Source organism: Plecotus auritus, assembly GCF_963455305.1.
Source record: "Plecotus auritus genome assembly, chromosome: 9".
NCBI classification, from domain to species: domain Eukaryota; kingdom Metazoa; phylum Chordata; class Mammalia; order Chiroptera; family Vespertilionidae; genus Plecotus; species Plecotus auritus.
The window spans coordinates 125024422-125052186 of NC_137783.1; the positions used below are offsets into that span (position 1 = coordinate 125024422).

Below are 27765 nucleotides of genomic sequence, written 5' to 3' on the forward strand. Positions count from 1 at the left end.
CATTTTCAAAATTGAGCTATCAGCTGTTAAAGTGGGTATACATTTTTGGGGACACCCTGTTTATATTTTACACTATCCTATATAATAAAAGCCCAGCGACCATAACTATGTAACGACCAGAACGATTGCTTGACCAGTCGCTGTGAGGTGCATTGACCACCTCTTGGTCCCTCCCCTCCCCTGGCCCACAGTCTCTGATCGCTGGATGGCGAATGGGGAACCGGGGTGGGTGGTGGTGGCGGGGCGGGACTGGGTACTGGTGAGCGGGCAGAAGATGGACCTGATCGTAGGCTAGGGCTAGGGGCCCTACCCTCTAGTTAATATATAAAGCTCTATAATAAGTACTCCTTCTCTAACTGAACCCTGCTTGGTAGAGAATCACTGTGTGGAACTGCTCCCTGAAATCTCCCTGGTTTCCTGAGGAAGGCTTCCACTACTTTTCTTCACCTCGGTGACGTCCTCCAAAGCCCTCTGCAGGACCAACTTGAGGGTCTGCCGCAGCTGCCTCTGCTGCCTGAAGGAGCCAACAAAAAAGTAAATGATGGGGTTGGCGCTGCTGTTAAGACTAGACAGGATGAGCCAAGTCCTTCTAAGAAAATAAGAAAACATTTTACTGCAAAATGTCTGAGTCCAGTAACACAGAAACCACTTGAAGCCGAAGGGCAGGCCGCAGACGAGAACGACCAGCACAGTGAGCAGGATGACCATGTAGAGCCTGGTCAGGGGTACCCGGTGGGAGCCACACAGTCTGGTCAGCAGGGCCAGGCTGGACCCAGAGAGAAGCACAAACAACAAAATCAGCCACACGACTATGATGAAATCAAACGCCCGACACCAAGTTTGGTCACGTTTCCTCACCAGGAAGCCACAGTAGTTCCCTTCCAGGATGCTCAGCAGCAGGGACAGGGCCCAGAGCAGGGCACACGTGACAGTGGACAGGTGGCTGGGGCGGTGGGAGCGGTACCAGATGGGCCACAGGACAGACATGCAGCGCTCCGTGCTGATGGCACTGAGAAAGCTCAGGCCTGAGATGTAGGCAAAGATCGACACAGTGATGAAAATGGAGGGGATGAAAATGCACGTGGAATGGAAGTTACTGATGAATGTCTGCAGGGAATATATAATCTGGCAGCAGAGGAAGATGAAGTCGGCCCCCGCCAGGTTGAGGATGTAGACGGAGAAGGCGTTCCTGCGCATGCGGAAGCCCAGGAGCCAGAGCACCACCACGTTCCCTGCCAGCCCCACCAGGGCCACGGTGAAGACCAGCACGGCTGGGGTCAGGTTCGCTTTGTTACATTTAGAAAGAGCCTGGTCACTTCCATTGGTTGGTGTGAGCTCAGTCCCCCAGGCTGTGGCAGTCATATTTGTGCTCTCAAATCCTGCAGTGATGACCCTAGAAGAAAACAAGAGTTGAGCACCTGGTACAATCAGTGATTCTTAGAGCCATCATGCGATGTGCTATTTCTGTGCCCTGTTACAGAGCAGGGAAAGGAGGGTCCGGAGGTTAAGATATTTATGGAAGGCCACACAGCCTTGGAGTCCTGGACCTGGATTAAAACCCAGTTCTCTCTCTGACTCTAGAGCCTGGGCTTGCTCTACTGCAACACAAACCTGCTACTGACATGGGGATATTCTGTAGTCCCATCATTCCCCCCTACCCCAGCTTCCACTCACTGTCCAGAGGTGATGTCATGTCCCCAGAATGTTCTGAAGAAGGAGATCAATGTCTGGGATAGAATCTGAGAGACCAGGAGGGGCTCTGGACCCAAGTATCAGTTCTGTCCTGAGCTGGAGTTTCCCCCTCAGCTGCATGAAGTTAGGAAGAGCAGAGATGACCATAAATCCACCCTCATGACTAAGAGGCTACCAAGGAGAAAGACTTTAGGGACATGAAGGGAATATGATCTCTTGCGAGGGCAGGTGTGAGGATGGCTGGGTGCACTGGGCTCAAAATGGCTCAGTATGTCAGCTCTGTGAAGATAAAAGCCCTGTTATCCCCAGTGCCTCCCTGTGTGCAGCCCACAGTGTGTTCTCAATAGGTATGTATTCAGTGAAAAAATAAATGAATGAGAAGGGTAATGGCAGTGGAAGATTTGAGGTCCAAAAAAAAAAAAAAAAAAAAAGGAAACACAATTACAGGCATTAGAACACACATGTGTAATGGCTGAAGAAAATACCATTTATCTTAATTCTTTTTGTGGAAGGTCTGTGCGTATTTAGAAGGGTTACCTTGTGTGCCCCAAACACACACCCACTGACACTGATGTGCATTTCAAGTGAAGACTCTACATGGCTTTGCTGAGTACTTGGAATCATTTTGGGCCTCAGTTGGGGGTAAGATTTGGGGCTGAGCTGAGTACAGGGGAGGAAGTGAGAGTGAGGTCTGAGTGCCACTGGAAAGAGGTATTTGAAGGTTGGGAATATCTATGGGGGACTATTAAGTGGAATGCTGTGTTGTGTGCAATGTAAACCTACTCCACTCTTTCTCCCAAGAGATCTTTTGTAGGGTTTGCTTTGCTGAGTAAAGTGTTTCTGTGAGAGGAGTTTATGAGGGGAAATGGGAAAATGCAGGGCTTGGAATGTAGAGAGAGATGCTCAGGCAAATGTCAGCTGGACCAAGAGGCCTAGCTTGCCTGTGAAGGCATAATAGCAGCTGATTGAGAGTTTATCAGGTATTGTCTCTGTAATCCTCTCAAGACCCCTAATATTATTCCCATTTTATAGAATATGGAAATGGTTCACAAAAAAGATGAGTGTTTTGCTCCTGGTCTCACATGGTGTGGATCTGAACCCATCAGGGGTCCCTTGGAGTCTACACTTTTGACCCGTACTGCAGACCCACCAGCACTGTAGTGCTGATTACTCCTGGACAGGGGAAAAGCAGAGAAGTAATGTCCAAGTTAAAGATGGCAGTCAAAATTGTGGATTAAAAAAAAAAAAAATCTAACATAAGCAAACTCCAGAAATACAGAGAGGAAGAGAAGCCAATGAAATAGGGAACAAGAGAGGTGGGTGAAAGCCAATTAGGAACAGACAGCTGAATCCAGGAGCCCTTCTCTGCCTCAGAAAGGCAGCCATTGTTCCAAAATCCAGAGGACTCACATGGGCAGGAGGCCTCCAAGTGGCAAGGGGATGCATCCTACTCCTGGGTATAGGGAGGAATCAAGTGCAGAATCATCCATCTTCTCTAGAGGGACAAACTCCCAGAGCCCTGATTGGCCAGAAAAGGATGTGGGAGGGAAACTAGAACCTCCATGATCCCTGCTCAGAAAACTTAACACTCAGTAAGTCTGTTTTCTGGCATATCATATGTATCATCCTTATCAAACTGGAAACTTCATAAGGACTAAGTGGAGCCTGTTGTTCACTACTGTATTGCCAGCATTTAGCACGTGTCCTGTAGAGACCTCTATTGTAATATCCTTGATTAAAACAGGGAGAAGATGAGGCCTAAAACATCAAAGGGATTTTCCTGGGATCTCACTGTGAAGAGGGGACCCACCACCATCCTGGAGCCCTGTCCCAAGCTTTCCCACTATTCTCTGTTACATCATTCCTTATCTCTGAGGAGTCCCAGAAAAATCTTTATGTGAACTCAGAATGTGAGGGACAAGCAGGGGTGCAGAGACCGCCCCTAGTATTCATTCTCTTTTTCTGTCACATAATGATTCTGAGAGTTTTAAGACCAGAGAAAGGACCCTATTTCCCAACTCCCTTGATACTGATGGCATCATGTGACTAGGCGCTGGCCAATGGGAGGCGAGTAGAAGCAATGTCACCAATCCCCAGGTCAGGCCTTTAATAGCAGGAGCGTAACTTTCCCTCCCCTTCTTTTTCTGTCTGGGGGCTGAATGCTGACGTGTCTGCGAGCCATGTAGGACCACAAGGATGAGGACACCTGTCTAGGAGTAGGGAGAAGCAAGTTGGAAGGAATTCTTGTGTTTGAATGCCTTGGAGCCTCCAGTCTAGGTTGAATACACTTTGTCTCTTGTTTAAGTCTTTATTACTCTAACCCATCTATACTAATAAAAGGGTAATATGCTAATTAGACCGGGAGACCTTCCGGGAGATCTTCTGGATGTCCTTCTGGACAAAGCAATGGTGGTGAGGCCAAGGCAGAGGTGGTTAGGGGCAATCAGGCTGGCAGAGGGGCAGTTGGGGGTGATGAGGGTGGTGGTGGGGGCAGTTGGGGGTGAGCAGGCCCGTGGGGGGGCAATTTGGGGTGAGCAGGCTGGCGGGGGGCAGTTGGGGGTGAACAGGCTGGCAGGGGGGCAATTGGGGGTGAGTAGGCTGGCAGGGAGGCAGTTGGGGGAAAGCAGGTCAGCAGGGGATGGCAGTTGGGGGTGAGCAGGCTGGCGGGGGGCAGTTGGGGGCGAGCAGGCTGGCAGGGGGGGCAGTTGGGGGTGAACAGGCTGGCAGGGGGGCAATTGGGGGTGAGTAGGCTGGCAGGGAGGCAGTTGGGGGAAAGCAGGTCAGCAGGGGATGGCAGTTGGGGGTGAGCAGGCTGGTGGGGGGCAGTTGGGGGCGAGCAGGCTGGCAGGGGGGGCAGTTGGGAGTAAACAGGCTGGCAGGGGGGAAGTTGGGGGTGAGCAGGCCAGCGGGGGGGGGGGGCAATTGGGGGTGAGCTGGCTGGCAGGGAGGCAGTTGGGGGCAAGCAGACCGGCAGGGGGGGCAGTTGGGGGTGATCAGGCCAGCAGGCAGGTAAGCAGTTAGGAGCCAGCAGTCCCAGATTGCGAGAGGGATGTCAACTGCCGGTTTAGGCCCTGTCCTGTGGGCTGAGGGACACCCCCTCCCCTTGCATGAATTTCATGCACTAGGCCACTAGTCCTATATAATAAAAGGCTAATATGCAAATTGTCCCCTCAAGCTGGAGTTTGACTGGGAGTTCAACCAGAAGTTCCATCAGGGGGCGGGGCTGGCAGGCCAACCGCCCATGGCCCCTTCCCCCAGTTGGTCCGGGGATTGCCCCAATCTGGGCGGGCCAGCTGGACCCCACCCGTGCACAAATTCATGCACCAGACCTCTAGCAAAGAATATGTTTTCCCTTTAAAATTACATTTCAATGGCAAGGCTTTTTTTTATGAATTGGGTGATTGCTTCATAAAAGTGAAACTAGAGAAAGAAGGTGCAAATGGAAGGAAAAATTAACTGATGAAGGTGAGATGAGAATTATTTGATGACATCGAGATAAAGAAAATCCCAGGAAGTAGAAAACTGTGAGGTCAAGGAGACATGAGGGATAGTATGCATTTGCTCTGAGGACCTCCTTTTCATCCTTCTCTACCCTGTTTGGCCTCCCAAGAGGGTGGCCTCTATTTACTGATAGGGGGGCTTATAATCTGATAGAGCACCTGAATCTGAAAAATAATCATATTATTTTAAATCTTCTAACACATATACTTATGTGAATAGGGGGCTAATATATGTGAATAGGGGGTTAAGTTCAAGGCCTGTGCGAAGCGATTGAGGAAGTGACTCAGCTGTGAATCCAGCAAGCAGAACAGATAAGCATGGTCAGACGGACCCACCAGAAGTCAAAACACCACCTCATCAACATCATCTCATCTCCTGATGACTAAAGGACAATAGCTGATGTCTGTAGACCTCCAGGGCTGCATGTAGCTGCATTCCATTCCCAGCCTCACCCTAGTCCTTTCTCCTTTATAATCCTGTCCCCTGCACCTTGCTGTAATACAGGATTTGAATGCTTGTAAGCGCCCTGTCTTCTTGGTTGGCTAGCCTTCTCAATATACACCTTATATGATTCAACCCTGCTTTTGTTGTTGGACACAGCAACAGGCAGCCTGAGCCCACACAGGGGTTTTCCTAGTAACAGTATCTCATCAGTGAGATCCTGTCCTTCCGATTTCTGGTTAAATTGAGCTACCAGGAGACTGGAGGACAGGGAAAAAGAGATTTGGCTTTTTCATCTCCTGGCTCTCTCCGTGCTGAGCAGTGTGTTGGCATGGGCCTGCTTCTCCATCTGACTGGTGGTCCTCCCTATTGCTGCTGCTATGATTACGGCTCTGCTCTATCTGTGTACTTGCTCTTTCCTGGGTTCCTTTAAGCCTCAGATGGAAACAGTGCTTCTCTATTGCTCACCTTAGGGTGCTTCACTATGCATTGTCACTTTCCTTTAAACCCGCTCAATAGTCCCTCATGAAACACACCCCATTTACCCCAGTTTGGGCAGTTTACTCCTGGTTCTATGCCATATCCACAAGAGAAGAGGGGAAAAAATGAAAACAGTGAAATCTGGGTTACTAACAGTTCTGACTTGGGAAGCAATGCTCACATTTTACTTTGCTCCCTAAATTAATATTCGAGGCAACATTCTCTCCATGACAACAGATTTGAATGGTTGCAATGAAGGGGAGCCTATGAGGAGATGGATCAAAGAGAGAAAGGTTCTGGTTGACCCCATTTGCATCTCCAACAGTCAGAGTTGATGCACCCAAAGATTCTAGAGGAGAGCTTCACGTTTCCTGCGTTTCCCTGAAGGATGCACTAGGACCCCTGCATGTAGTGCCCAGGAATCATGGGGATGGGAACTTAGAGCAAAAACCATAACTGGCTTTGGACATAAGTCAGTTCTGGGTATATATTCTTACCTTTCTTCCATTCTTCTGGCCTGAGGTGGAGAGCAGACCTGTGCTGAAGGGGAGAGTCTTTCTGGGATTGAGTGATGCCAGAGACACGTCTTTGCCCTCTAAATCGGGAGATGTGTGAAGGAGCTGGACTGAAAGCTGGTGACTAAGCAAGATTTATCAAGATATTGGACAGACCTTGCAATTTCCTGTGCAAGGACTGTGGGCAAGTCAGAGACCAGAGCTATTTGAGACACGATCCCTTACTGATATGTTTCTCATCATTTGCCCCATGTCCACTCACATGTCAGCCACTCCCATCCTACCCCATCTGGTCTTCCTCTTGGTAATCACTGTTGTGCAACCTATAGTTGAAAACTGAGCCTGGGGACCAATGTCAAACAATGTGAGTTTGCATTGTGAGGCTTTAAAACTAAAGAATAAAGTATATCATAGGGTGATTGAAAGTTCACCATGGCCCAAACCCACTTTTCTTATTTGTTTGTTTTAATTATCATAGCAATATGCATTCTTGTGTATAATTTCCCTCCAAATGATAGAGAAGTTGATACAAGGTGACAGTCTCCCTGAATCCTATTCTTCAAAGTTCAACCTATTCTTACTTCCTTTATTATTAGCTCTGAACCATAAACTTAAAGGTTATGTTTTTAATTTATCAACATTAAGAAGTGGATCAATTGGCATCCCTTTTAAACATAAGGAGTTCAGCACACATAACATTCTTCTTCCCTCTTTCACTTCATCTAATTTTAAAACTTATTTTCATTTGGTGTAAATATTGAAAATTTAACTCTTATCTCTTATGTTTTCCTTTCATGTGCCTCATGCTACAGTCAAATTAAGTTACTTGTGTACTCTTTTAAAATCTTCATCTGAAGATATGCTTATTGATTTTTTAGAGAGATGAAGGGAGACAGAGAGAAACATCGATGTGAGAAACATCAATTGGTTGCCTCTCGGACACACCCCAACTGGGGATCAAACTCTCAACCTCGGTATATGCCCTAACCTGGAATCGAACCCAAGACCTTTTGGCTTATGGGACAATGCTCCAACTAACTGAGTCACACTGGCCAGGGCGAGTTACTTGTTATTTTTAAAATATCATTTGGATTAGAAACTATTTCAAATATTCAGAAAAGTTCTTCAATGGGCTCATTCAACAAATCTATAATAATAAAAGTGTACTATGCTAATTAGACTGGACGTCCTTCCAAACAACCTTCTGGATGAAGCCAGGGCTGTGAGGGAAGCCTGGGTCCAGGTGCAGGAGGGAAGCTGGTGCCGACAGCTGGGGGAAGGAAGGCCTACTCTTGCATGAATTTCGTGCATCAGGCCTCTAGTATTTAATAAGGATCTTATTATAGACTGACTTGTGTCCCCCCAAATTTATATTTTAATGCTAAAGTCCTATTTCCCAGCTATATGGCTATTTGGAGATAGGGTCTTTAGAGAGGGAATTAAGTTAAATGAAGTCACTATAGTGGGCACTTATCTAACATGACTGGCATCCTTATAGGAAGGGGAGATCAGGACACAGATACATGTGAGGACACAAGAGAAGATGCCATCTATAAACCAAGAAGAGAGGCCTCAGAACCTGACAACCCTCCCAATACATTCATCTCAGAATTTTAGCCTTCAGAATTGTGAGAAAATAAATTTCTATTGTTTAAGCCACACAGTCTGTGGTACTTTTGTGTGGCAGCTATAGCAAACTAACATAGACCTACTGTGTCCCAGGCATTGGAATGTCAGTGTTAACAACAACCATAAACTAGAGCAAGGCCTTTTGGAGCTTATCCTCAAAGGTCTGACCGAGCTGCAGACTGAAAAGAGAGGAAGTCTGAAGGGGTCTTTGTTTATTAGAAGTTGAGGAGTTGGATCCAGAAAACCATATGTAGGGAAGCTGATCAATGAAACAAAAGTCTCAGAATTAGACCCAAATGCATATGGGAATTTATCATCTGACAAAAAAATATATATATATATTAAAGTAGTGGGTGTAACACGAACTATTTGGTGAATGGAATTGGGATCACTGGTGGCCATCTAAAATAAAATAAATTTGTCCCTAACAGGTTTGGCTCAGTGGATAGAGCATTGGCCTGTAGACTCAAGGGTCCCAGGTTCGATTCCAGGCAAGGGCATGTACCTTGGTTGCAGGCACATACCCAGTAGGGATTGTGTAGGAGGCAGCTGATTGATGTTTCTCTCTCATCGATGTTTCTAACTCTCTATCCCTCTCCCTTCCTCTCTGTAAAAAAATCAATAAAATATATTTAAAATGAAATAAAATAAAATAAAATAAAGTTGGCCTGGCTGGCATGCCTCAGTGCTTGAGCATCGACCTATGAACCAGGAGGTCACGGTTTGATTCCTAGTCAGGGCACATTCCTGCATTGTGGGCTTGATCCCCAGCGTGGGGCATGCAAAAGGCAGCCAATCAATGATTCTCTCTCATCACTGATGTTTCTATCTCTCTCTTTTTCTCCCTTCATCTCTGAAATCAATAAAAATATATTAAAAAATAAATAAAGTTGAAAACATACTTTGCATATGATATTAGGATAAATCTACACTAATAAAAGAGAAACATGCAAATTGACCATCACTCCGCTCCGCCCACCAGCCAATCAGAGCAACTATGCAAATTAACCCAACTAAGATGGCGGCCTCCACAGAGCTGGAGTGAGCAGGAAGCTTGGGTTGCCGCCGGTGATGGAGGAAACCAAGCTTCCCACCAGCTGTGGCCAGCCCTGGCCTCCGCTTAAGGCTGCAAAGTTTCAATTATAGAAGATAAATAAATCCCAGATACCTGCTTCCAGCCAGCCCTGGCCTATGCTTGGGTCACCAGGGGGTGTGGCTGGCCTGCAAACCACCACAGGCCCCTTGCCCAGGCCGCCCCACACCCCAAGGGAACCCCCACCCTAATCCAGGACACCCTTCAGGGCAAACCAGCCAGCCTCCACCCCTGCACCAGGCCTCTATCCTATCTAATAAAAGAGTAATATGCAAATTGACTGTCACTCCAACACACAAGATGGCTGCCCCCATGTGGTCAAAGATGGCTGCCCCCATGTGGACACAAGATGGCTGCCACAAGATGGCCAGCAGGGGAGGGAAGATGGGGGCGACCGGGCCTGCAGGGGAGAGCAGTTGGGGGGTATCAGGCCTGCAGGGGAGGGCAGTTGGGGGGGACCAGGCCTGCAGGAGAGGGCAGTTGGGGGGTACCAGGCTTGCAGGGGAGGGCAGTTGGGGAGGACCAGGCCTGCAGGGGAGGGCAGTTGGGGGGGACCAGGCCTGCAGGGGAGGGCAGTTGTGGGGGGGACCAGACCAGCAGGGGAGAGCAGTTAGGGACGATGAGGCTGTCAGGGGAGGGCAGTTAGGAGTGACCAGGTCGGCAGGGGAGTGGTTAGGAGGTGATCAGGCTGGCGGGCAGAAACAGTTAGGGTCAATCAGGAAGGCAGGCAGGTGAGCAGTTGGGAGCCAGCAGTCCTGGATTGTGAGAGGGATGTCCAACTGCCCGTTTAGTCGGACATCTCTCAAGGGGTTCCAGATTGGAGAGGGTGCAGGCTGGACTGAGGGACACACACCCCCATGCACGAATTTCGTGCACCGGGCCTCTAGTCTATATATAATTCAAATACTTAAAAATAAATAATGAAACTAGATTAGTACCTGGAGAAAACATAGGAAAGTTTTGTTTTTTTTTCTCAATCTTGGGAAAGACTTTCAAAGTGTAGCACAAAATTCAGAAGGCATTAAAGAAAAGATTAATAAGGAGGAGAACATACAGATTTTTTTCGGTATGGCATGAACCATCACAATCAAAAGATGAAAAATGAGTTGGGAAAATATTGGTAACTCATAGAAAAGAAAAATTACTAATTCCCCTATTTGTAAAAGTTTCTGTAAAATGATAATTCAAAATTTAAGAAGCCAATAAGAAAATGATTATAGGTCATAAATTCACAATTTCTCAAAATAAAAATGGCTCTTAAACATATGGAGAGAAACCAAAGTAATAATAACAGAGATGAAAATTAAAATTACATGGAGTTATATTTTACTCACTGAAACATAAAATACCAGAACTTTTGGCAGTGTCCTCTGTAGGAGATGGTGTTGTACAATCCACTCTCACACATTTCTGGTGGGAGTGAAGGTTGACAGAGGCCCCAGGGAGCGCTATTTGCAACATGCATAAACACATACCAAGTGTCATACTTTTTCTTCCTGTAATTCCTCATCTAGGAATTTGTCTTAAAGGTATATCTGTACATATGCAAGAGATATATGTATAACGTTAATAAATGTAGGATAATTTGCAAAAAATATTGGAAACAGCCAAAATGGCCATCAATACTGCATAAATCATGGTCCAGTGGAATACTGTGTAGCTATATACAAAGAGCAACAAACCTGATGTGGAAGGATCTCTAGGATATATTAAGTTAAAAAAAAAAAGAGTACAGAACAATGTATATTTGTATGAGAAGGAATAAAGATACATTCATATGTATTATATATTCCTTTATAAACAAACATATCTACATATGCTTGTTTAGCATTAAATAATTCTGGAAAGAACTTGAGAAACAACTAATAATCATATTTATCTTTGAGGAGAAGACGTAGATGCCTAAAGGCCTAGAAAGGGAATGACAATTTTCAATGTGAGCATCAAAAATATTTTTAAACCTGTGAATGTATTGCATTTTCAAAAATAAAAATTTAAAGCAAGGAAAATGAATTTAATGATATAACCAAGAGAGGAAGTGGGGAAAAGGAGGACCTATATAATACCTTCAACAATAAAGATTTAAAAAGAAAATAAAGGAAAAAAAAAGATAAGAAGTAAATGAAAAAAAAAAAAGATGAGAGAGAAAGAGGAAGGGAGGGAGAAAGAAAGGGGGAGGAGGAAGAAAGATTCAGTGATAGAGATAGAAAGACTGAGAGGGGGAGCTATGGGGGGAGGAGTAGGAGAGAGATACAGAGATAGAGAGATAGAGATAGAAATAGAGAGGGGGGAGGGATGGGGAGGAGCAGGGAGATGGAGAGAGAGAGAGAGAGAGAGAGAGAGAGAGAGAGAGAGGCAGAGGAAAGAGAGAAGAGGGGAAGGGTGGAGCCAGAGCCTAGGAGGTGAGGAAATAAAGATAACCAAGTATGGAAAACTCATTTAAGGAGATTTGCTGTGAAGGAAAGGAGAAAAATCAAGCTGTGGGTGGAGCAGAATGTATTTTAAGCCAGGAGATAGGATAACATGTGTGTATAGTGTTTGGATGATCCAAAAGAGAAGGGAGTATTCAAGATTCAGGTGGGAGAAGTAATAATTGGGTGAGTGTATCTGTGGAGGAGAGGGGTGGAACCTGCATGCAGGTGGAAAGGATGGTTTAGGGTAGGAGCATGCATAGCTCTTCCCTGGCCTGAGAGGAAAGGCAGGGAAGTGAGCTCAGAGGCAGTTTGGCTGGTAGATTTGGTGGGGACATTCTCAGGAGGGCAGCATCTGAGAGTGATAAAAGAGTGAGGAGCGGGTTTCAGGAGAGAGATGGAGTGAAGTGTTTCCCTTGGAGACCGAAAGGGTAGTTATGGAAAAGGTACCTGATTGCTCAGCATAGCTAAGTGGATACTTGTGGTTTGTGGACATAAATTAAAAGTGAAACCATTGGTTGTGTGTTGTTCTCTAGCTACACTTAGCTCCCTGGAAACAGGCATGGAGTTAATGGAGAGTTGGATTCAACCAGGGCAAAAGACTTGAACAGACACTTCACCAAAGGAAATATATGGAAGGCAAATAAATACATGAAATACGTTTTGCATCCCTAGCTATTAGGGAAATACAAAATTAAAACCATGATGAGATACTATTACACACTCCTTAGAATGGCTAAAATTAAGAAATACCTATTCTTTCAAATATTGGCAAGGCTTTAGGAAAACTGGATCTCTCATACATTACTGGTTGGAAAGTAAAATGGTATGGCCATGCTGTAAAACTGCATTTTCTTAAAATTTTGGAGATACACTTACCATACAACACAGCAATTACTCCTGGCATTTATTTTAGAGAATGGTAAACTTACGTTCACATGAAAACCTCTATACAGATGTTCCTAGCAATTTTACTTATAATAATCAAATTGGAAACAAACCAAATATCCTTCCACGTGTGAATAGTGAAACAAAAGGTAATGCATCTATACTATATAATACGACGCAGTAATTTAAAAAACGAACAACAAACTTTTGATTCATGCAACAACTTGAATGGATCTTGAGATCATTGAGTTGAATGAAAAAAATCAAACTCAAAGGCTGAATACTGTATGATTCCATTTATACAACATTTTTGAAATGACAAAATTATAGAGATGGAGAAAAGATCAGTGGTTGCCAAGAGTTTGGAAGGGGCACAGGTTGGGTGTGTCTACAAAGAGTTGCCCAAGAGGACTCTTTTGTGACAAAGAAACAATTCCAAATCTTGAATGTGGCTGTGATTACATGAATCTATACATGTGATAAAATGTCCTAGAATTATACACAATAAAAATGTGTGCATGTGAAACTGGGTGAGATCTGAGTAGGATGTGTAGTGTAAATAATTGTATCCTACCCAGGTCAATTTCTTGGTTTTGAAAATGATCTGTATTTGTGTAATATGTCACCATTGGCAGAGGCAGACAGGAACTCTCTGCAGTAATTTTGCAACTTGTTGTTTGTCTATAATTAATCAGATTGAAAAGTTTGTTGGATTTACTACCTACATTGATATTGTAGTTACCAAGAATGAGAACAGGTTTATGCTGGAAAGAAGATAGTAAACTAGGCATGTAGGCCATGAGATAATATAATAAGCATTCACACAACCACCATTAAATTTAAATATATATTAAAAATTTATCATATTTGCTTCCAATATCTCTTTAAAAATTAATAAATAAAATTTTGCAGGTAACTAAAGGCCCAACTTTCACTCACTGATCTCTTCAGAGCATCTGAAGTTGATACACATTATTCTCTTACATGTATAACAGGATGTTAAAACAGCTCAGATCTAAATATCAAGATACTACATTTCAAAAGAGATAGGAGATATCATGCAGAATTATCATGCAAGATTTCTGATAACCGGTTACCAACTCTTATGCCATCATCCATATCAAAGCTGTGAACAATTAGAGTTGAAGTTTTATATGAGGCATAAAACACTGAGTTTAATTTAAAGATGAACCATCTCTCCTGCTCCAGTGTGGCCTTTTGCAGGCTAAAAGACTGTAGTCCAGAAGAGGGTGCATTCTTTTGTTTCTCCCTTCCCACTTCCCCCAACCCGTGTCCTTGTTCCACCGGCCTGTTGTTTTTAGATGTGGTTTAAGACCCTGTAGGGTTGGACATATCCTAGAGTCAGTGTCAGCAGAGCAAGATTTTCCTCTTTGGTTTGTCCTGCTTGGGTGACCTTGCTGGCGATGTCTGGATTTGACAGTATTGTAGAGTTGACTCTAACTCATTTTGCGAAACTTATGCCAACCTCTGACACTATAAGGCCACAAGAGACATGGCTCATTACTCACTGCACTTTAGCCAATGATCCATTTAAAAATTTTTTTTTATTGATTTCAGAGAGAGGGAAGGAGAGGGATAGAGAAATGGAAACATCAGTGATGAGAGAGAATCATTGATTGGCTGTCTCCTGCATGCTCCCCACTGAGGACCAAAACTCCAACCTGAGCATGTGCCCTGACCAGGAATTGAACTGTGTCCTTCTGGTTCATAGGTCAACACTCAACCACTGAGCTACACGGGCCGGGCTGATCCTTCTTAAGAGGGATCTAGCAACTATGACCATATATTTGGGGTGTCAAAGGGAATGAAACTTGTTTGCACACTGGTCACCATTTTCTAAACAACCTTTGTACTTTTATTAACAATAACACAATAAATTGCCTCTTTTCCCATTTCTATTTGTCCAGTTCCTGTTTATCTTCCCTTGCCTGTCTTAAAAGGTTGGTGTGGCTGGCTTATGTGACATAGGGTACTTACTAGGTAAATTATAGCTATCAGTTCAAAGGTCAAGCATTTCAAGAAGCCTTTCCTGATCCACTTGCAAAGAAAAGCATTCAATAAAGAAATTCAGAGGACGATTACATGAGAAATTTATTGGTAATGTCAGGAACGGTGGTGAGGCATAACTTTAAGACTAATAAGAAAAACTAGAGCAGCCAGATTAAAAACAACGTATTTGAAGAGATTGGAGGATCACTGAAGCATTCTGAGGCTGAGGCTGAGAGAAGACTAGATACTTTCCAAGCCTGGCAGGGCAGCAGTGAGTCTCAAAGTTACTTCTGACTGATCAAGACAGAGGCTCTCATCACTGCCCCAGGCTGCTTCCCGACATGTCCAGGGTTTCCCCAGGAAGGCTTTCTCCAGGTTCATCCACCTCAGGAGTGTCCTGCAGAGCCTTCTGAAGAATGAGTCTCAGGGTGTGTCGTCGCTTGCACCATCGCTGCCTGAAGGAGCCAACGAAGAAGTAAATGATGGGGTTGGCACAGCTGTTGATACAGGACAGGGGTATTGCAATCAGGTAAAGATGGAAGACGGCCTTAGAATCACTTGGAAACCAGAATAAGAGGAACCAGATGATGCCGTAGGGCATACCACAGAGAAGGAAGACCAGCACTGTGAGCACGATGGTCACGTAGAGCCTGGTTAGCGGCACCGGGTGGGAGCCACACAGCAGTCTGGACGTCAGGGCCAGGCTGGACCCAGAGAGAAGCACAAATAACAAAATCAGCCACGCCACAGTGATGAAATCCAACACTGGGCACCAAAAATCATGCATATTGCTAATCAGGAAGCCACAGTAGTTCCCTTCCAGGATGCTCAGGAGCAGGGACAGGGCCCAAAGCAGGGCACACAGGATGGTGGACAGGTGTCTGGGGCGGTGGCAGCGGTACCAGATGGGCCACAGGTTAGACATGCAGCCTTCCGTGCTGATGGTGCTGAGAAAGCCTAGGCCTGAGATGTAGGCAAAGACTGACACAGCAAAGACAATTCCGCTCATTACTCTACTGTCAAAACCCAAGTCAAAAAGTGAACCTAGGGTACCTATAAATCGGCAGCAGAGGAAGAGGAAGTCGGCCCCCGCCAGGTTGAGGATGTAGACAGAGAAGGCGTTCCTGCGCATGCGGAAGCCCAAGAGCCAGAACACCACCACGTTCCCTGCCAGGCCCACCAGGGTCACAACGGTTGTCAGTACGTCCAGGATTATGATCTCTGTATCAAATTGATGGAAGGCCTGATCACTTCCATTGGTTGGTTCGAGGTTGGTCTCCCAGGCTGTGACAGTCATATCCGTGCCCCAAAACGCTTCAAGTGTTGGCCTGGAAACAAAACAAGACTTGAGCACCTGCTCTATGACCACTGACCCTCATGGCCACCCTGTCTGTGGTGAATGGAGGCTTCCAGAGATTAAGATTCTTCCTGAAACACACAGTCTTGGAGTCCTGGAGCCTGAATTTAAACCCAGTTCTCTCTATGTCCAACCTCTCCACTCACCATCCAGCCCATGACATGTGCCCCGGAAGCAGGAGGAGAAGAGTCTGCACAGGTCCTGTGGAGGACAACAGGGTTCTGAGATCCCCAGTACTTGTGCTCTGGGAGAGTGGCTTTGTGTGACAGCAGGCTGTCAGAAGCCCCAGGGCAATCTCAGTGACAGAGTGGTCTACTCACAGGGAGAAAGGAGGTTATGACTTAGGCTCATGAAGGGAATGAGACCCCTTGTTTGGACAGAGTGAGGACACCGAAAGCTCTTGCATTAGAAATGTCCCAGTGTGTCATCTTTATGGGGATAGACAGTGATTACTCTTCCCACTGTTGTGTCCCAGGGCCCAAGACTGTGTGGGAACAAGATGCTGCTGTCAATAAAATTTTAAACCACAAATGAATGAAGGAATGAATGAGGAGCCAAAGGGAGGAAGAAAATTTGGATTTAATATAATATAATAATTTTTTAAATGAAGAATTTTAAATGTAAAACAGAAGTCAGCACTTTTAACTCCACCACCAAAAAAACACATATGTAATGAAAAGAAAATCTAATTTCTAATTATTCATTCTGTAAAAAGCTCTTGTGTGTTCAAAAGAATATTTTTATGTCTGCAGACACCTCCTATCCAGGTGGGAGAAAATTCAGGACTGAATTAAACTTCTCTGCATTTTAGAGGAGGAAGAAGCCATTTTGGGAAGAAGAGAGAGACAGAGGTGGCCAAGGGTGTGAATAGAGGTAGTTGGGACAGAAATACAAAGCGACATTATTAACTGGTTTTCCTATGATACGTGTAATAGGAAAGCCACTCATTGTCCCTACATGTGATTTGGAGTAGAGATTTCTTTGCAGATCAAAGCATTTGTGTAAGAGAATTCTCCTGGTGGTGGTGCAGGTAAGAAGTGCTTAGTTCTTTTTACAAAGGGCTTTGATTGGATGAAAAGAGAGAAGCTCTTGCAGAATTTATGTGAGAAACACAAGCTAACTCACAAATGTGAAGAGTAGCAGCTGATGAGTGGTTACATGGTATTACCTCTTTTAATCCTCCTAATAGCCCCATGAGGCCAGTACTATGCTTACTCCCACCTGGCATATAAGAAAAGACAAGCACAAGGAGGTTGAATGACATGCTCCAATTCTCATGTGCACAAGTGGAAGAGCCTGGATCTGAACCCACAGGTCTGTGTCGGAGTCTTTGTCTTTCCCGTGCCCTGCAGCCCCACTACCAGGGAGGTGTGTCTGGTACACATCGGGGCTGGTGGGGCAGAGAGCAAGTAACTCTTAGGGACAAATCTAAAATGGCAACTCATTTGTGTGTTTTATTAAGCTAGAATAGGCAAATTGGGTAAATAACAAGGGAGTGAAGCTTATCCAGTGTGCAAGAAGAAGTGGGTGGAATCCACCTGAGAACAGACCAGAGATTCCAAGAGCTCCTTCTTGCCTCTAGACAGACCCAATCAGTCAATTCTTGCCAGGTTCAGCCAGCACAGGCTCACCCAGTAGAATTGAACCCTCTACCCCTCAGTCTGTGGGCTGCCGCTCTAACCACTGAGTCAAACCTGCTAGGGCTTGTCTCCCTTTTTAAACTCAAAACTTAATAATGATGACTAGATCTGTCTGGGTTTTGCCTCTTTTTCTTGGTTGTTGTTGTTCACTATTTTATTCTTGGCATTGAGCACATGTCCCTTAGAGACCATCTGTTATAATATCATCCTTTAACACAGGAAGAAGCTGAGGCTGAAAGAGCCAAAGGATTTCCCTGAGATCACAGTGTGAATAGCAGGTCCAATGCCAGTCCTGGTCTCCTGGAGCCCAGCCTGAGGCTTTACCACTGTTCTCTGCCTCATTGTGGGGTGAGCACCTGAGTAAAATCTTCATGTGAACTCAGAACCTGAGAGAGCTCCAGGGGTGTAGAAAATACTAGTTGGTCTAAATACCCATTTCCTTCTCTCTCACATAATAGTTCTGAGAGTTTTAGACCAGAAAATGGATTCTAATACTAGTTTCCATTCACATTTGATGGCACCATGTGACCAGGTGGTAGCCAATGGGAGGTGAGCACAAGTGATGTAACCAATCTTAGGTTGTGCTTTTCCTTTCCCTCTTCTCATCTGGAAAAAATGCTGATGAGTCTGGGAGCCCTGCATGAGAATGCAGTCACCTCTCTAGGGCTGGGGAGCAGTGATTTGAAAGAGCACAGGTGTCTGATGCCTTGAAGTCACCAGTCCACTTCTAGTAACTTCTCATACATTACTTTTTAGGGCTACCAAAATCATAAATTTAAATTCTTAAAAATATTTCTATACAACCACCTTGAAAAATAATGTACATTCCATCCTCAAGGCATTTATGATGAGAGATGTTATTTTTAAGATATGACTCCCAGCCCTGGCCGGTTTGGCTCAGTGGATAGAGCGTTGGCCTGCGGACTCAAGGGTCCCAGGTTCGATTCCAGTCAAGGGCATGTACCTTGGTTGCGGGCACATCCCCAGTAGGGGGCGTGCAGGAGGCAGCTGATCGATGTTTCTCTCTCATCGATGTTTTTGGCTCTCTATCCCTCTCCCTTCCTCTCTGTAAAAAATCAATGAAATATATATTAAAAAAAAAGATATGACTCCCAGTAGGGGGTGCCAACAGATCAAATAAATGAGATGTAGTAACAAGTTGATCTAATCACAGTGAGAGAGAAAAAGTCCCAAGAAAAGCAACTAAGAAGAGTTAAAAGAAAAATGGATTCTCTTCATTTGACATCAAATTTCACTTCCAGCTTCTCTACCTTCCGCTGCATCCTGGGAGGACACATCACTTTGCCTCACTACTGGGCTCTCTTTCCCTCTGTCTCCTGGTTGCTCTCAGGAAAGGGTGACACTGACAGCTGATTGGAGGGCAGGAGGAGGGTGATTGAGGTTCAACGCCCTGACTCTCTGCTATTAGGCTGTGAGCTTGCCATGGTGGTGTTACTCTACCTAAGGAGAGAGCCCCTGTCTGAGGCCTTTTTTTCGGGCATAGTGACGACCACCAGTACAGCCATAGCCTTCCCTGTGTTTTGGCAACTTATCTTTCCCTTTACACTTCAAGATGCCCAATGGCAATAGCTCCCTATTATGACTAATGTTTAGGTGTCTTATCCTGCTCACCTTTCCTACAGTCTTTTTATTAAACTCTCTTCAATTGCCCTGTTTGTTTGTCCCTTGTGTTTTTGGCTGGGACAGAAACATACCTACATATAACAAAGAAACTCATAGAACAGCAAGGTAATGTGTGGAACCTGAGGTTATTAACAACAATTCGGGTTTGAAAACAATGTCTGTGAAGAAAAAAGGACCTGTGTCCCTCACAGCCTAAGCTACCAGCACCCAAAGCTTCCCTGAGGGAGCTTCATGTCTCTGGACTGTCCTTCATGGGTGCCCATGGCTCCTTGCACGCTGCACCCCAGATGCACTCGTGACCATGTGGACTTAGAAGGAGAAAACAAAACTGCCTTTTTGAGAAGATAGTTCTGAGCTGACTTACCTGAGCACCATCTTCTAGTTGAAGGTGGTGAGTAGAAGAATAGGAGCTTTCCAGGCAGTGCTGAACACCAGAGAATGCTCTCCTACCCCTGGATAGGAGGTGTCTGGAGGAGCAGGAGTGGAACCTGACGAACAAGAGAGGCTTATCAAGATGCTGGGCAGCCCCTGTGACTTCCTGTCCAAGGGGCACTGGCAAATGAAATTCTGGGGATGTGAGGCAATGGCCTCACGAGACGCTTCTCATTTGCCCTGATCCAATGACTTATCTTTTACTTTCTCCATCCTACCCCATCTGGTCCCCCTCCTGTGATTAATGTTTGAACTGGAGCCTGTCACTGCCCACGGAAGCCCACCCAACAGCCAATGTGAGATTCCATAGCTAAAGAAGAGTTTGCTTGGCATTCAGGGCCAGGCTGGCCTGGCTCATCTGATCTGTTTCCATTTACTCCCAGGAGGAATGTATGCACATTAGTTTATTTCAGAGGACACAAGAGTATATAAAATAACAATGTAAAGTCTCTCCTAATCTCAATCACCAATAGCAAACGATGTTTACAGTTCCCATTTTAACTCTTTTACATCTTATTTTTTAGCTTTGCATAATATAGCCTCCTTTCTAGTGTTGATTTATCAATTTCAAGAACTGTGTATACTGTGTTCCCTTTTAACAGATAAGGAATTTAGCACACCACAGGCACTACCAGTCAGTCACCCCCCGCCCCCTCTTCCTGACATTTGTTAACTAGATTATTTTCACATGATGTGGGGACAACCAGTGTTTTCAGCTTTAGCTCCGATGACTTCCTTTCATGTGCCCATGCTGCAGCCAAATTGAGTTGCATGGCATTTCCTTAAATCTTAACTATGAAGCATTTGAAACAATGAGAGAAACTGATTTACTCATTTCTGTGTTTACCCAACTCTACTGTGTGCCTATGCTGTGCCAGGCACTGTTCCAGGCAGGGAAGAATTACACAGGGTCTATGTCCATACTTTCCAGACGAGCTGGGTGAGCTCACCCTGGGAGAGAGTGTTGATGGAGAAGAGTTTGGAAACTCAGCGTTAGGGCCTGCACCCTCCAGACCCCTGGGAGAAGAGGAGGGCCCAGCCAACACAGGCATAAGAAGCAGCTAAGAAGTAGGCAATAAAGGAGGAGAGCACAGAATCCTGATGCTGAACTGAGAAAATGGTTGGGAATATTGGAGTGAGCAATGTTCTCAATATAACTTGAGAAGCTGGGTAAGATGAAGACTAGAAATTATGGATTTGGATAAGGATTTTTATTTTAAATTTTACTTATTATATATCACCTCCAAGCCAATAATATAGTAGAGGTTTCACGAATATTAACAGCTGATGTTTATGAAATATTTAGTCATATTTGGCACCTGGCTGAGTCCTTTTCATTCATTTTCTTATTTATTCCCCACTATGATCCTATGAGCAGATGATTTCAAGTACATTTTGCAGATGAATTAACTTAGGCTTGGAGAGGAGAGCTGCAGAACCAGGACTTCAGACCTGGATTTGTTTGATTTGGGCAGGGATTCTTTCTGTTGCAATGAAGATTGTAAAGAAAAAGCATTCAAAAAAGAAATTCAGATCACATGAGAAATTTATTGGTAATGTTAGACCATGGAGAGGTATAACTTTCAGACTAATGTTTTCTCTGAGAAAAACTAGAACAGCCAGGTTAAAACAACCTATTTGAAGAGACTGGGAAATCACTGAAGCATTTTGGGACTGAGGCTGAGAGAAGACTAGATACTTTCCAAGCCTGGCAGGGCAGCAGTGAATCTCAAAGTTACTTCTGACTGATCAGGACAGAGGCTCTCATCACTGCCCCAGACTGCTTCCCGATATGTCCAGGGTTTCCCCAGGAAGGCTTTCTCCAGGTTCATCCACCTCAGGTGTGTCCTGCAGAGCCTTCAGAAGAATGAGCCTCCAGGTATGTCGCCGCTTCCACCATCACTGCCTGAAGGAACCAATGAAGAAGTAAATGATGGGGTTGGCACAGCTGTTGACACAGGACGTGGGTACTACAAACTGGTAAAGTTGAATGAAGGCATCAAAATATTTTTCAAGCCAGAATAAGAGGAACCAGTGGATGCTAAAGCGCAGGCCGCAGAGGAAGACCAGCACCATGAGCACGATGGTCACGTAGAGCCAGATTAGTGGCACTCGTTTGGAGCCACTCAGCAGTCTGGTCATCAGGGCCAGGCTGGACCCAGAGAGAAGCACAAATAACAAAATCAGCCATGCCACAGTGATGAAGTCAAATAACTGACACACGGAAAAGCTTAAAAAATTCAACGGAGTGATAGAGAAATTTTTATTCAGGATGCTCAGCAGTAGGGACAGGGACCACAGCAGGGCACACATGATAGCTGACAGGTGTCTGGAGTGGTAGCAGTGGTACCAGATGGGCCACAGGACAGACATGCAGCGCTCTGTGCTGATGGCACTGAGAAAGCTCAGGCCTGAGATGTAGGCAAATATTGCCACAGTGATGACAAATCCGCAGATTTCACTGGGGACAAAATTGAAGTAGAAAATTGAATATAGGGGATGTATAATCTGGTAGCAGAGGAAGAGGAAGTCGGCTCCGGCCAGGTTGATGATGTAGATGGAGAAGGCATTCCTGCACATGCGAAAGCCCAGGAGCCAGAGCACCACTGTGTTCTCTGCCAGCCCCACCAGGGCCATGGTGACTATCAGTAATTCCAGGATTAGGAACTCTATGTTGAAAGTTTGTTCTCTTCCACTTATTGATGTGAGTTCACTGCTCCAGGCTGTGACAGATGGATTCATGCTCGGGAACCCTCCACTTGTGCCACTGGAACTGAAACAAGACTTGATTTCCTGGTGCCTGATCATTGAGTGTCATGGCCACCCTGATATATGGGAATTACTGTCTGTGTTACAGAGATTATGATACCAAAGGTGTCACCGCCTTGGAGTCCTAGAACCTGGATTCAAACCCAGTTCTCTCTGACTCTAGAGTCGGGGCTCTCTCTATGCAATATGGACCTTTTTCTGACATGGGAATATTCTGTAGTCCAAATACCTCCACTCATAGTTGGAGACTATGTCATGTCTTCCAGAGGCAGGAGGAGCATAGTCTGGACAGGTAATATGGGATGACAGCAGGACTCTAAGCTCATCATTGCTTCTGTCCTGTGACTGAGATTTCCTTTCAAGGGCTCAAAGTGGAAGCCCCAGCCCTGACCTCTGGGCTGTCTCAGTGACTGAGACTGTCCATCCTCAGAAAGAACATTGTGATTTTGGGTTATAAATGGAACACAGTCTTTTGCTATGAGGGGTATGAGTATGACCTGTCTTCTTGTGCTGGAAATGGCCGAGTGTGTCATCTTTATGAAGACAGGAAGTACTTTTCTCCTGAACAGTGGTGTGTCTAGTGAGACACAGTTTAATTCACTATTATAATGGACTACTTCCTAGAGCAGCCAAAATAATAAATATGAAATACTTATCGTTAACAGTGTACTCCCACTTTAAAAAACACACACCAAACAAACTACATTTTATTATCAAGGCATTTATGATGATAGTGAGAGATTATTCCAAAAAGTGACACCCAATAGAGAGATGCAAAGAGTCAAACAAACAAACTGAGGAGGTACAATGAGAAATTGAGGAGAGAAAAAAAAAATGGTGGTGGAATAGACAGACGTGTCCCGAGCCTTGTCCCGGAGCAGATAGAAAGAACAGCTGAGAGTTGCACGAGGAGTGTCTGTTGGTAAGTTAAGGAACAGCTATACTCCAGGAGAAAGTGGGGGGACTGCTGGACAGGGCTCCCCTGACCGGGCAGCCCCCACTGCTTCTGGGTTCTCTCCCGGAGCCACCGGCTCGGACGGACGCGGAGACCATGCCATCTTGAAGGGGAAAGTGGATGTTATCGGAAGCCTGAAAATCTACAACTGCAGCAGCCACCAAACAGCTGCGAACCCCAGAGCACCGGTCCCCAATTGGTGCAAACACAGATTCAGAGGAGCTCTACACTCCACCACGGAAAGGTCAGATTTCACCTGGGATAAGGTGAGGTCTCTGGTCCGGGTAGGACAGAGAAACGCACGCACTGTGGGAGCTGGAGGACCAGGGAAGTCTGTGCCTAGAAAAATCCATGGCTGTTGGGGCTGGCGTGATCCGTGAATGTGGAAGGGGTTCCTCAGAGCTGCTAACAGAGGGGATCTCTAAAAAGCATCCCATTTTGATCTGACACAGAAGGACAGCCTAAAAATTTTAAAAGTGTGCCGGTTGCTTGGACACAGGGGTGGGTGGGGGGGAAGGAAGGACTGTGCAGACTTTCACGCAGCACCGGAGTTCGCACACTTGTGCTTTCTCCTCTTTAAATCCTTGCTTCTGATTGCTGAGCCCAGTGCATGGGAAAGTTGTTTTTCTGAAACCTGGGGATTGGAGTGGGGAGTGATCGTCGGAGAACCAGCTCTGGGTCAGCCCACTCCGACAAACCGGTATTGAGTGCCACAGGGAAAGCAGGATCTAAGCACAGGCTAGAGAGGACCTATAGACCCAGAGGTCAATCCAGTAACACTGCCACCCAGGGGTTGAATCACAAATTGACTCTTGTGTAATCACAAATAAAGGGATACAAGAGAGTAAGACACAATGCCAGCTTAAAAATCAGGACTGGCTTACAACACTGAGGAGCAGTGGAACGCAGGGAACTGCAATACTGTCCTGACTGGGAAACAGGCATGCCAAACAGAACAACAGAGGAAGTGAATGACCTTCACTACTGAACATTTTATTTTTTTTTAATTAATTAATTAATTAATTAATTAATTTTATTTTTTTCATAAGAAACTAATTTTTTTCTTTTTTCCTCACTTGATTTTACCTTTTTAATTATTACATTTTTATTTTCAATCAGTATTATTACTACTACTATTTTACCTCTTTTTAAAAAAAGTGTGTCATTTTATTTTCTCTTTATTTGACTTTGAGATTAGTGTTCTGCATTCTATTTTCATCTTTCCTTTAGCATCATTCTACTCTATCTCAATTCTACCTTTATGCCATCACTCTCTTCCTAACTTTTCCCCTTTTGTTGTCCTGTTTCTCTTACCCTTCTCCTGCTTTAGATCCTCCCTATTCTTTCTCTTTACCTCCTGTTAAAATTTTACCCTACTTATATATCTAATTTCCAATCCCCTGCTCCAAGTTCATACACACCTCTCTCTTCTCTGTCTTTATTATCCAAAAAATTGTTTTCCTCTCTGTCCTTTTGTTGTTGTTTGCTTGAATGTTGATTATATCGATTTTTTATGCTTGTTTGTGAGATTGTTTTGCTTATTCTTTTGTTTTGTTTGCTTTGTTTTTTTGCTTCTGTTTTCCTTTGCCTTGCTTGATATTAGTTGTTGTTTGTAGTTTGTATTCATCTCCAGGTACTTGTTGCTGGCATTTGCTGGGATTAGTGACTGTTCTATTGGAGTTTTCTCCCCATATATATAGTTTGTTCCCCTTTTGTTTCTTATTCTCTTTTTTTCCTCTCTTACTTTTTTTTCCTTTTCCCAATTTCATTTTGGCACTCCTTTCTTTCCTTCTTTTTTTCCCCTCTCTTCTTTGTCTCCTATCCACAAATTTGCCTTTCTCTGGTGGTCACCTTTATTTGTGGTTACTAATATTGTGAATACATTTCTGTTCAGTGCCTTGTGTGTTGTACCTGGTTGTGTTGTAATTTGTGCCTTTAAGTCAATGCAGGAGAGAGAGAGAACTACATAACCAGACACCCGGAGAAGAGAGACCATGGGGAGACAAAGAAACAGCCCCCATATGAAAGAAAAGCAGGCATCACCAGAAAAGGAAGTAAAAAAAATGGAGGCAAGCAAAGTCAGAGAAAGAATTCAGAGAAATTTGTCTTCCATTCTTTTCAGCCACTCATAAGGTGGCTGAAAAGAATGGAAGACGAATTCGACAATATTAGTAAGAACCAAGAGGAAATAAAGAAGAACCAAGAAGAAATGAAAAATGACATTGCTGCTGTAAAGAACTCAATAGAAAGCATCAAGAGTAGACTAGAAGAAGCAGAGGACCGCATCAGTGAGCTAGAAGACAAGGTAGGAAAAAATACCCAAGTAGAGCAGCTTCTAGGAAAAAAAAAAAAAAGCAGGAAGAGAGCCTAAGCGGACTTTGGGACAACACAAAATGAAACAACATCCACATCATAGGGGTTCCAGAAGGAGAGGAAACTGAGCAAGGAATAGAAAACCCGCTTGAAGAAATAATGACAGAAAACTTCCCTGATATAGGGAAGAAAAAACCCACACAAATCCAAGAAGCTCACAAAGTCCCAAGCAAAATGAACCCCAAAAGACTGACACCAAGGCACATTATAATTAAATTGGCAAACACCAACGACAAAGTAAGAATCTTAAAAGCGGCAAGAGAGAGACAGAAAGTTACATACAAAGGAACCCCCATCAGACTAGCAACTGATTTCTCAACAGAAACTCATCAGGCCAGAAGGGAATGGAATGAAATATACAAAGTCATGCAAAGGAAGGGTCGGAATCCAAGAATACTGTACCCAGCAAGGCTATCAATCAAAATTGAAGGTGAAATCAGGAGCTTCACAGGCAAAAAAGGACTAAGGGAATTTATTACCACCAAACCAGCAATGCAAGAAATGCTAAAGGGTCTGGTCTGCTGTAAAAAAAGGAAATAGGAAGCGAAGAAGGAACACAGGGGTAAAGAATAAAAATGTTGACAAATAAGTACCTATCAATAATAACTTTAAATGTAAATGGATTAAATGCCCCAATCAAAAGACATAGGGTAACAGATTGGATAAGAAAACAGGACCCATATATCTGCTGTCTATAAGAAACCCACCTCAGAAAAAAGACGCACACAGACTGAGGGTGAACGGATGGAAAAAGGTTTCTCAGGCAAATGGAAATGAAAAAAAAAGCTGGGGTAGCAATACTTATATCTGACAAATTAGATCTCAAAGTGAAGGACATAACAAGAGATAAGGAAGGCCACTTCATAATACTAAAGGGAGCAATCCAACAAGAAGAAATAACTCTGGTAAACAAATATGCACCCAATACAGGAGCACCCAAATACATAAAAAAACTCCTGGAGGACATCAAGGGAGAGATTGATAGCAATACAATCATAGTAGGAGACTTTAATACCCCACTATCACCATTGGACTAATCCTCTAAACAAAAAATCAGCAAAGAAACATCAATCCTAAATGACTCACTAGACCAGATGGAATTAATTGACATCTTCAGAACATTTCACTCCAAAGCCACAGAATATACATTCTTCTCAAGTTCACATGGGTCATTTTCAAAGATAGACCATATGTTGGGTCATAGGCAAAGTCTCTTCAAATTCAAGAAGATAGAAATCATATCAAGCATCTTCTCAGACCACAGTGGCATAAAACTGGAAATCAACTACAATAAAAACAATCCAAAAAAAAAATCAAACACATGGAGACTAAACAGCATGCTATTAAACAATGACTGCATTACCAGAGAGATCAAGGAAGAAATGAAAAACATCATGGCAACAAACGACAATGAAAACACAACAATCCAAAGTCTATGGGACACAGCAAAAGCAGCCTTGAGAGGGAAGTTCATAGCTCTACAAGCCTACTGCAAACAACAAGAAACAATGGTAATAAAGTACTTAACCCTACAACTCAAAGAGTTAGAAAGAGAGCAACAAGAAAAGCCCCATGTAAGCAGACGGAAGGAAATAATAAAGATCAGAGTGGAGATAAACGACATAGAGACCAAACAAACAATACAAAAGATCAACAAAACCAAGAGCTGGTTCTTTAAAAGGATAAACAAGATTGATGAACCTCTAGCCAGGCTCACCAAGAAGCAAAGAGAGAGGACATAAATAAACAAAATCAGAAATGAAAGGGAGAAATAACAACAGACCCCACAGAAATACAAAGGATTGTTAAAAAATACTATGAACAACTCTATTCCAACAAACTGGACAACCTGGAGGAAATGGACATATTCCTAGAAAATATAACCTTCCAAAACTCAATCAGGAAGAATCTAAACATCTCAATAGTCCAATAACT

General features: G+C 44.2%; 2 protein-coding genes and 1 pseudogene across 3 annotated transcripts; all 3 read right to left on the reverse strand.

Moving 5' to 3' along the window:
• Positions 1 to 378: 378 nt before the first annotated feature.
• On the reverse strand, positions 379 to 1389 carry LOC308257684 (mas-related G-protein coupled receptor member X2-like; the record flags this gene model as incomplete). Its single annotated transcript, XM_080687815.1, has 1 exon — positions 379 to 1389. Exon 1 carries the CDS (start codon positions 1360 to 1362, stop codon positions 379 to 381), a length of 984 nt encoding a protein of 327 aa, XP_080543941.1. The 5' UTR covers positions 1363 to 1389.
• A 13587-nt stretch (positions 1390 to 14976) lies between these two features.
• On the reverse strand, positions 14977 to 15957 carry LOC308234312 (mas-related G-protein coupled receptor member X1-like; the record flags this gene model as incomplete). The annotated part of the gene is made up of 1 exon (XM_080641861.1): positions 14977 to 15957. One exon carries the CDS (start codon positions 15955 to 15957, stop codon positions 14977 to 14979), a length of 981 nt encoding a protein of 326 aa, XP_080497987.1.
• A 5543-nt stretch (positions 15958 to 21500) lies between these two features.
• LOC308233713 (mas-related G-protein coupled receptor member X2-like) lies at positions 21501 to 22475 on the reverse strand (annotated as a pseudogene). The gene has a single exon. The product of its transcript is annotated as a mas-related G-protein coupled receptor member X2-like (transcript).
• Positions 22476 to 27765: the final 5290 nt, after the last annotated feature.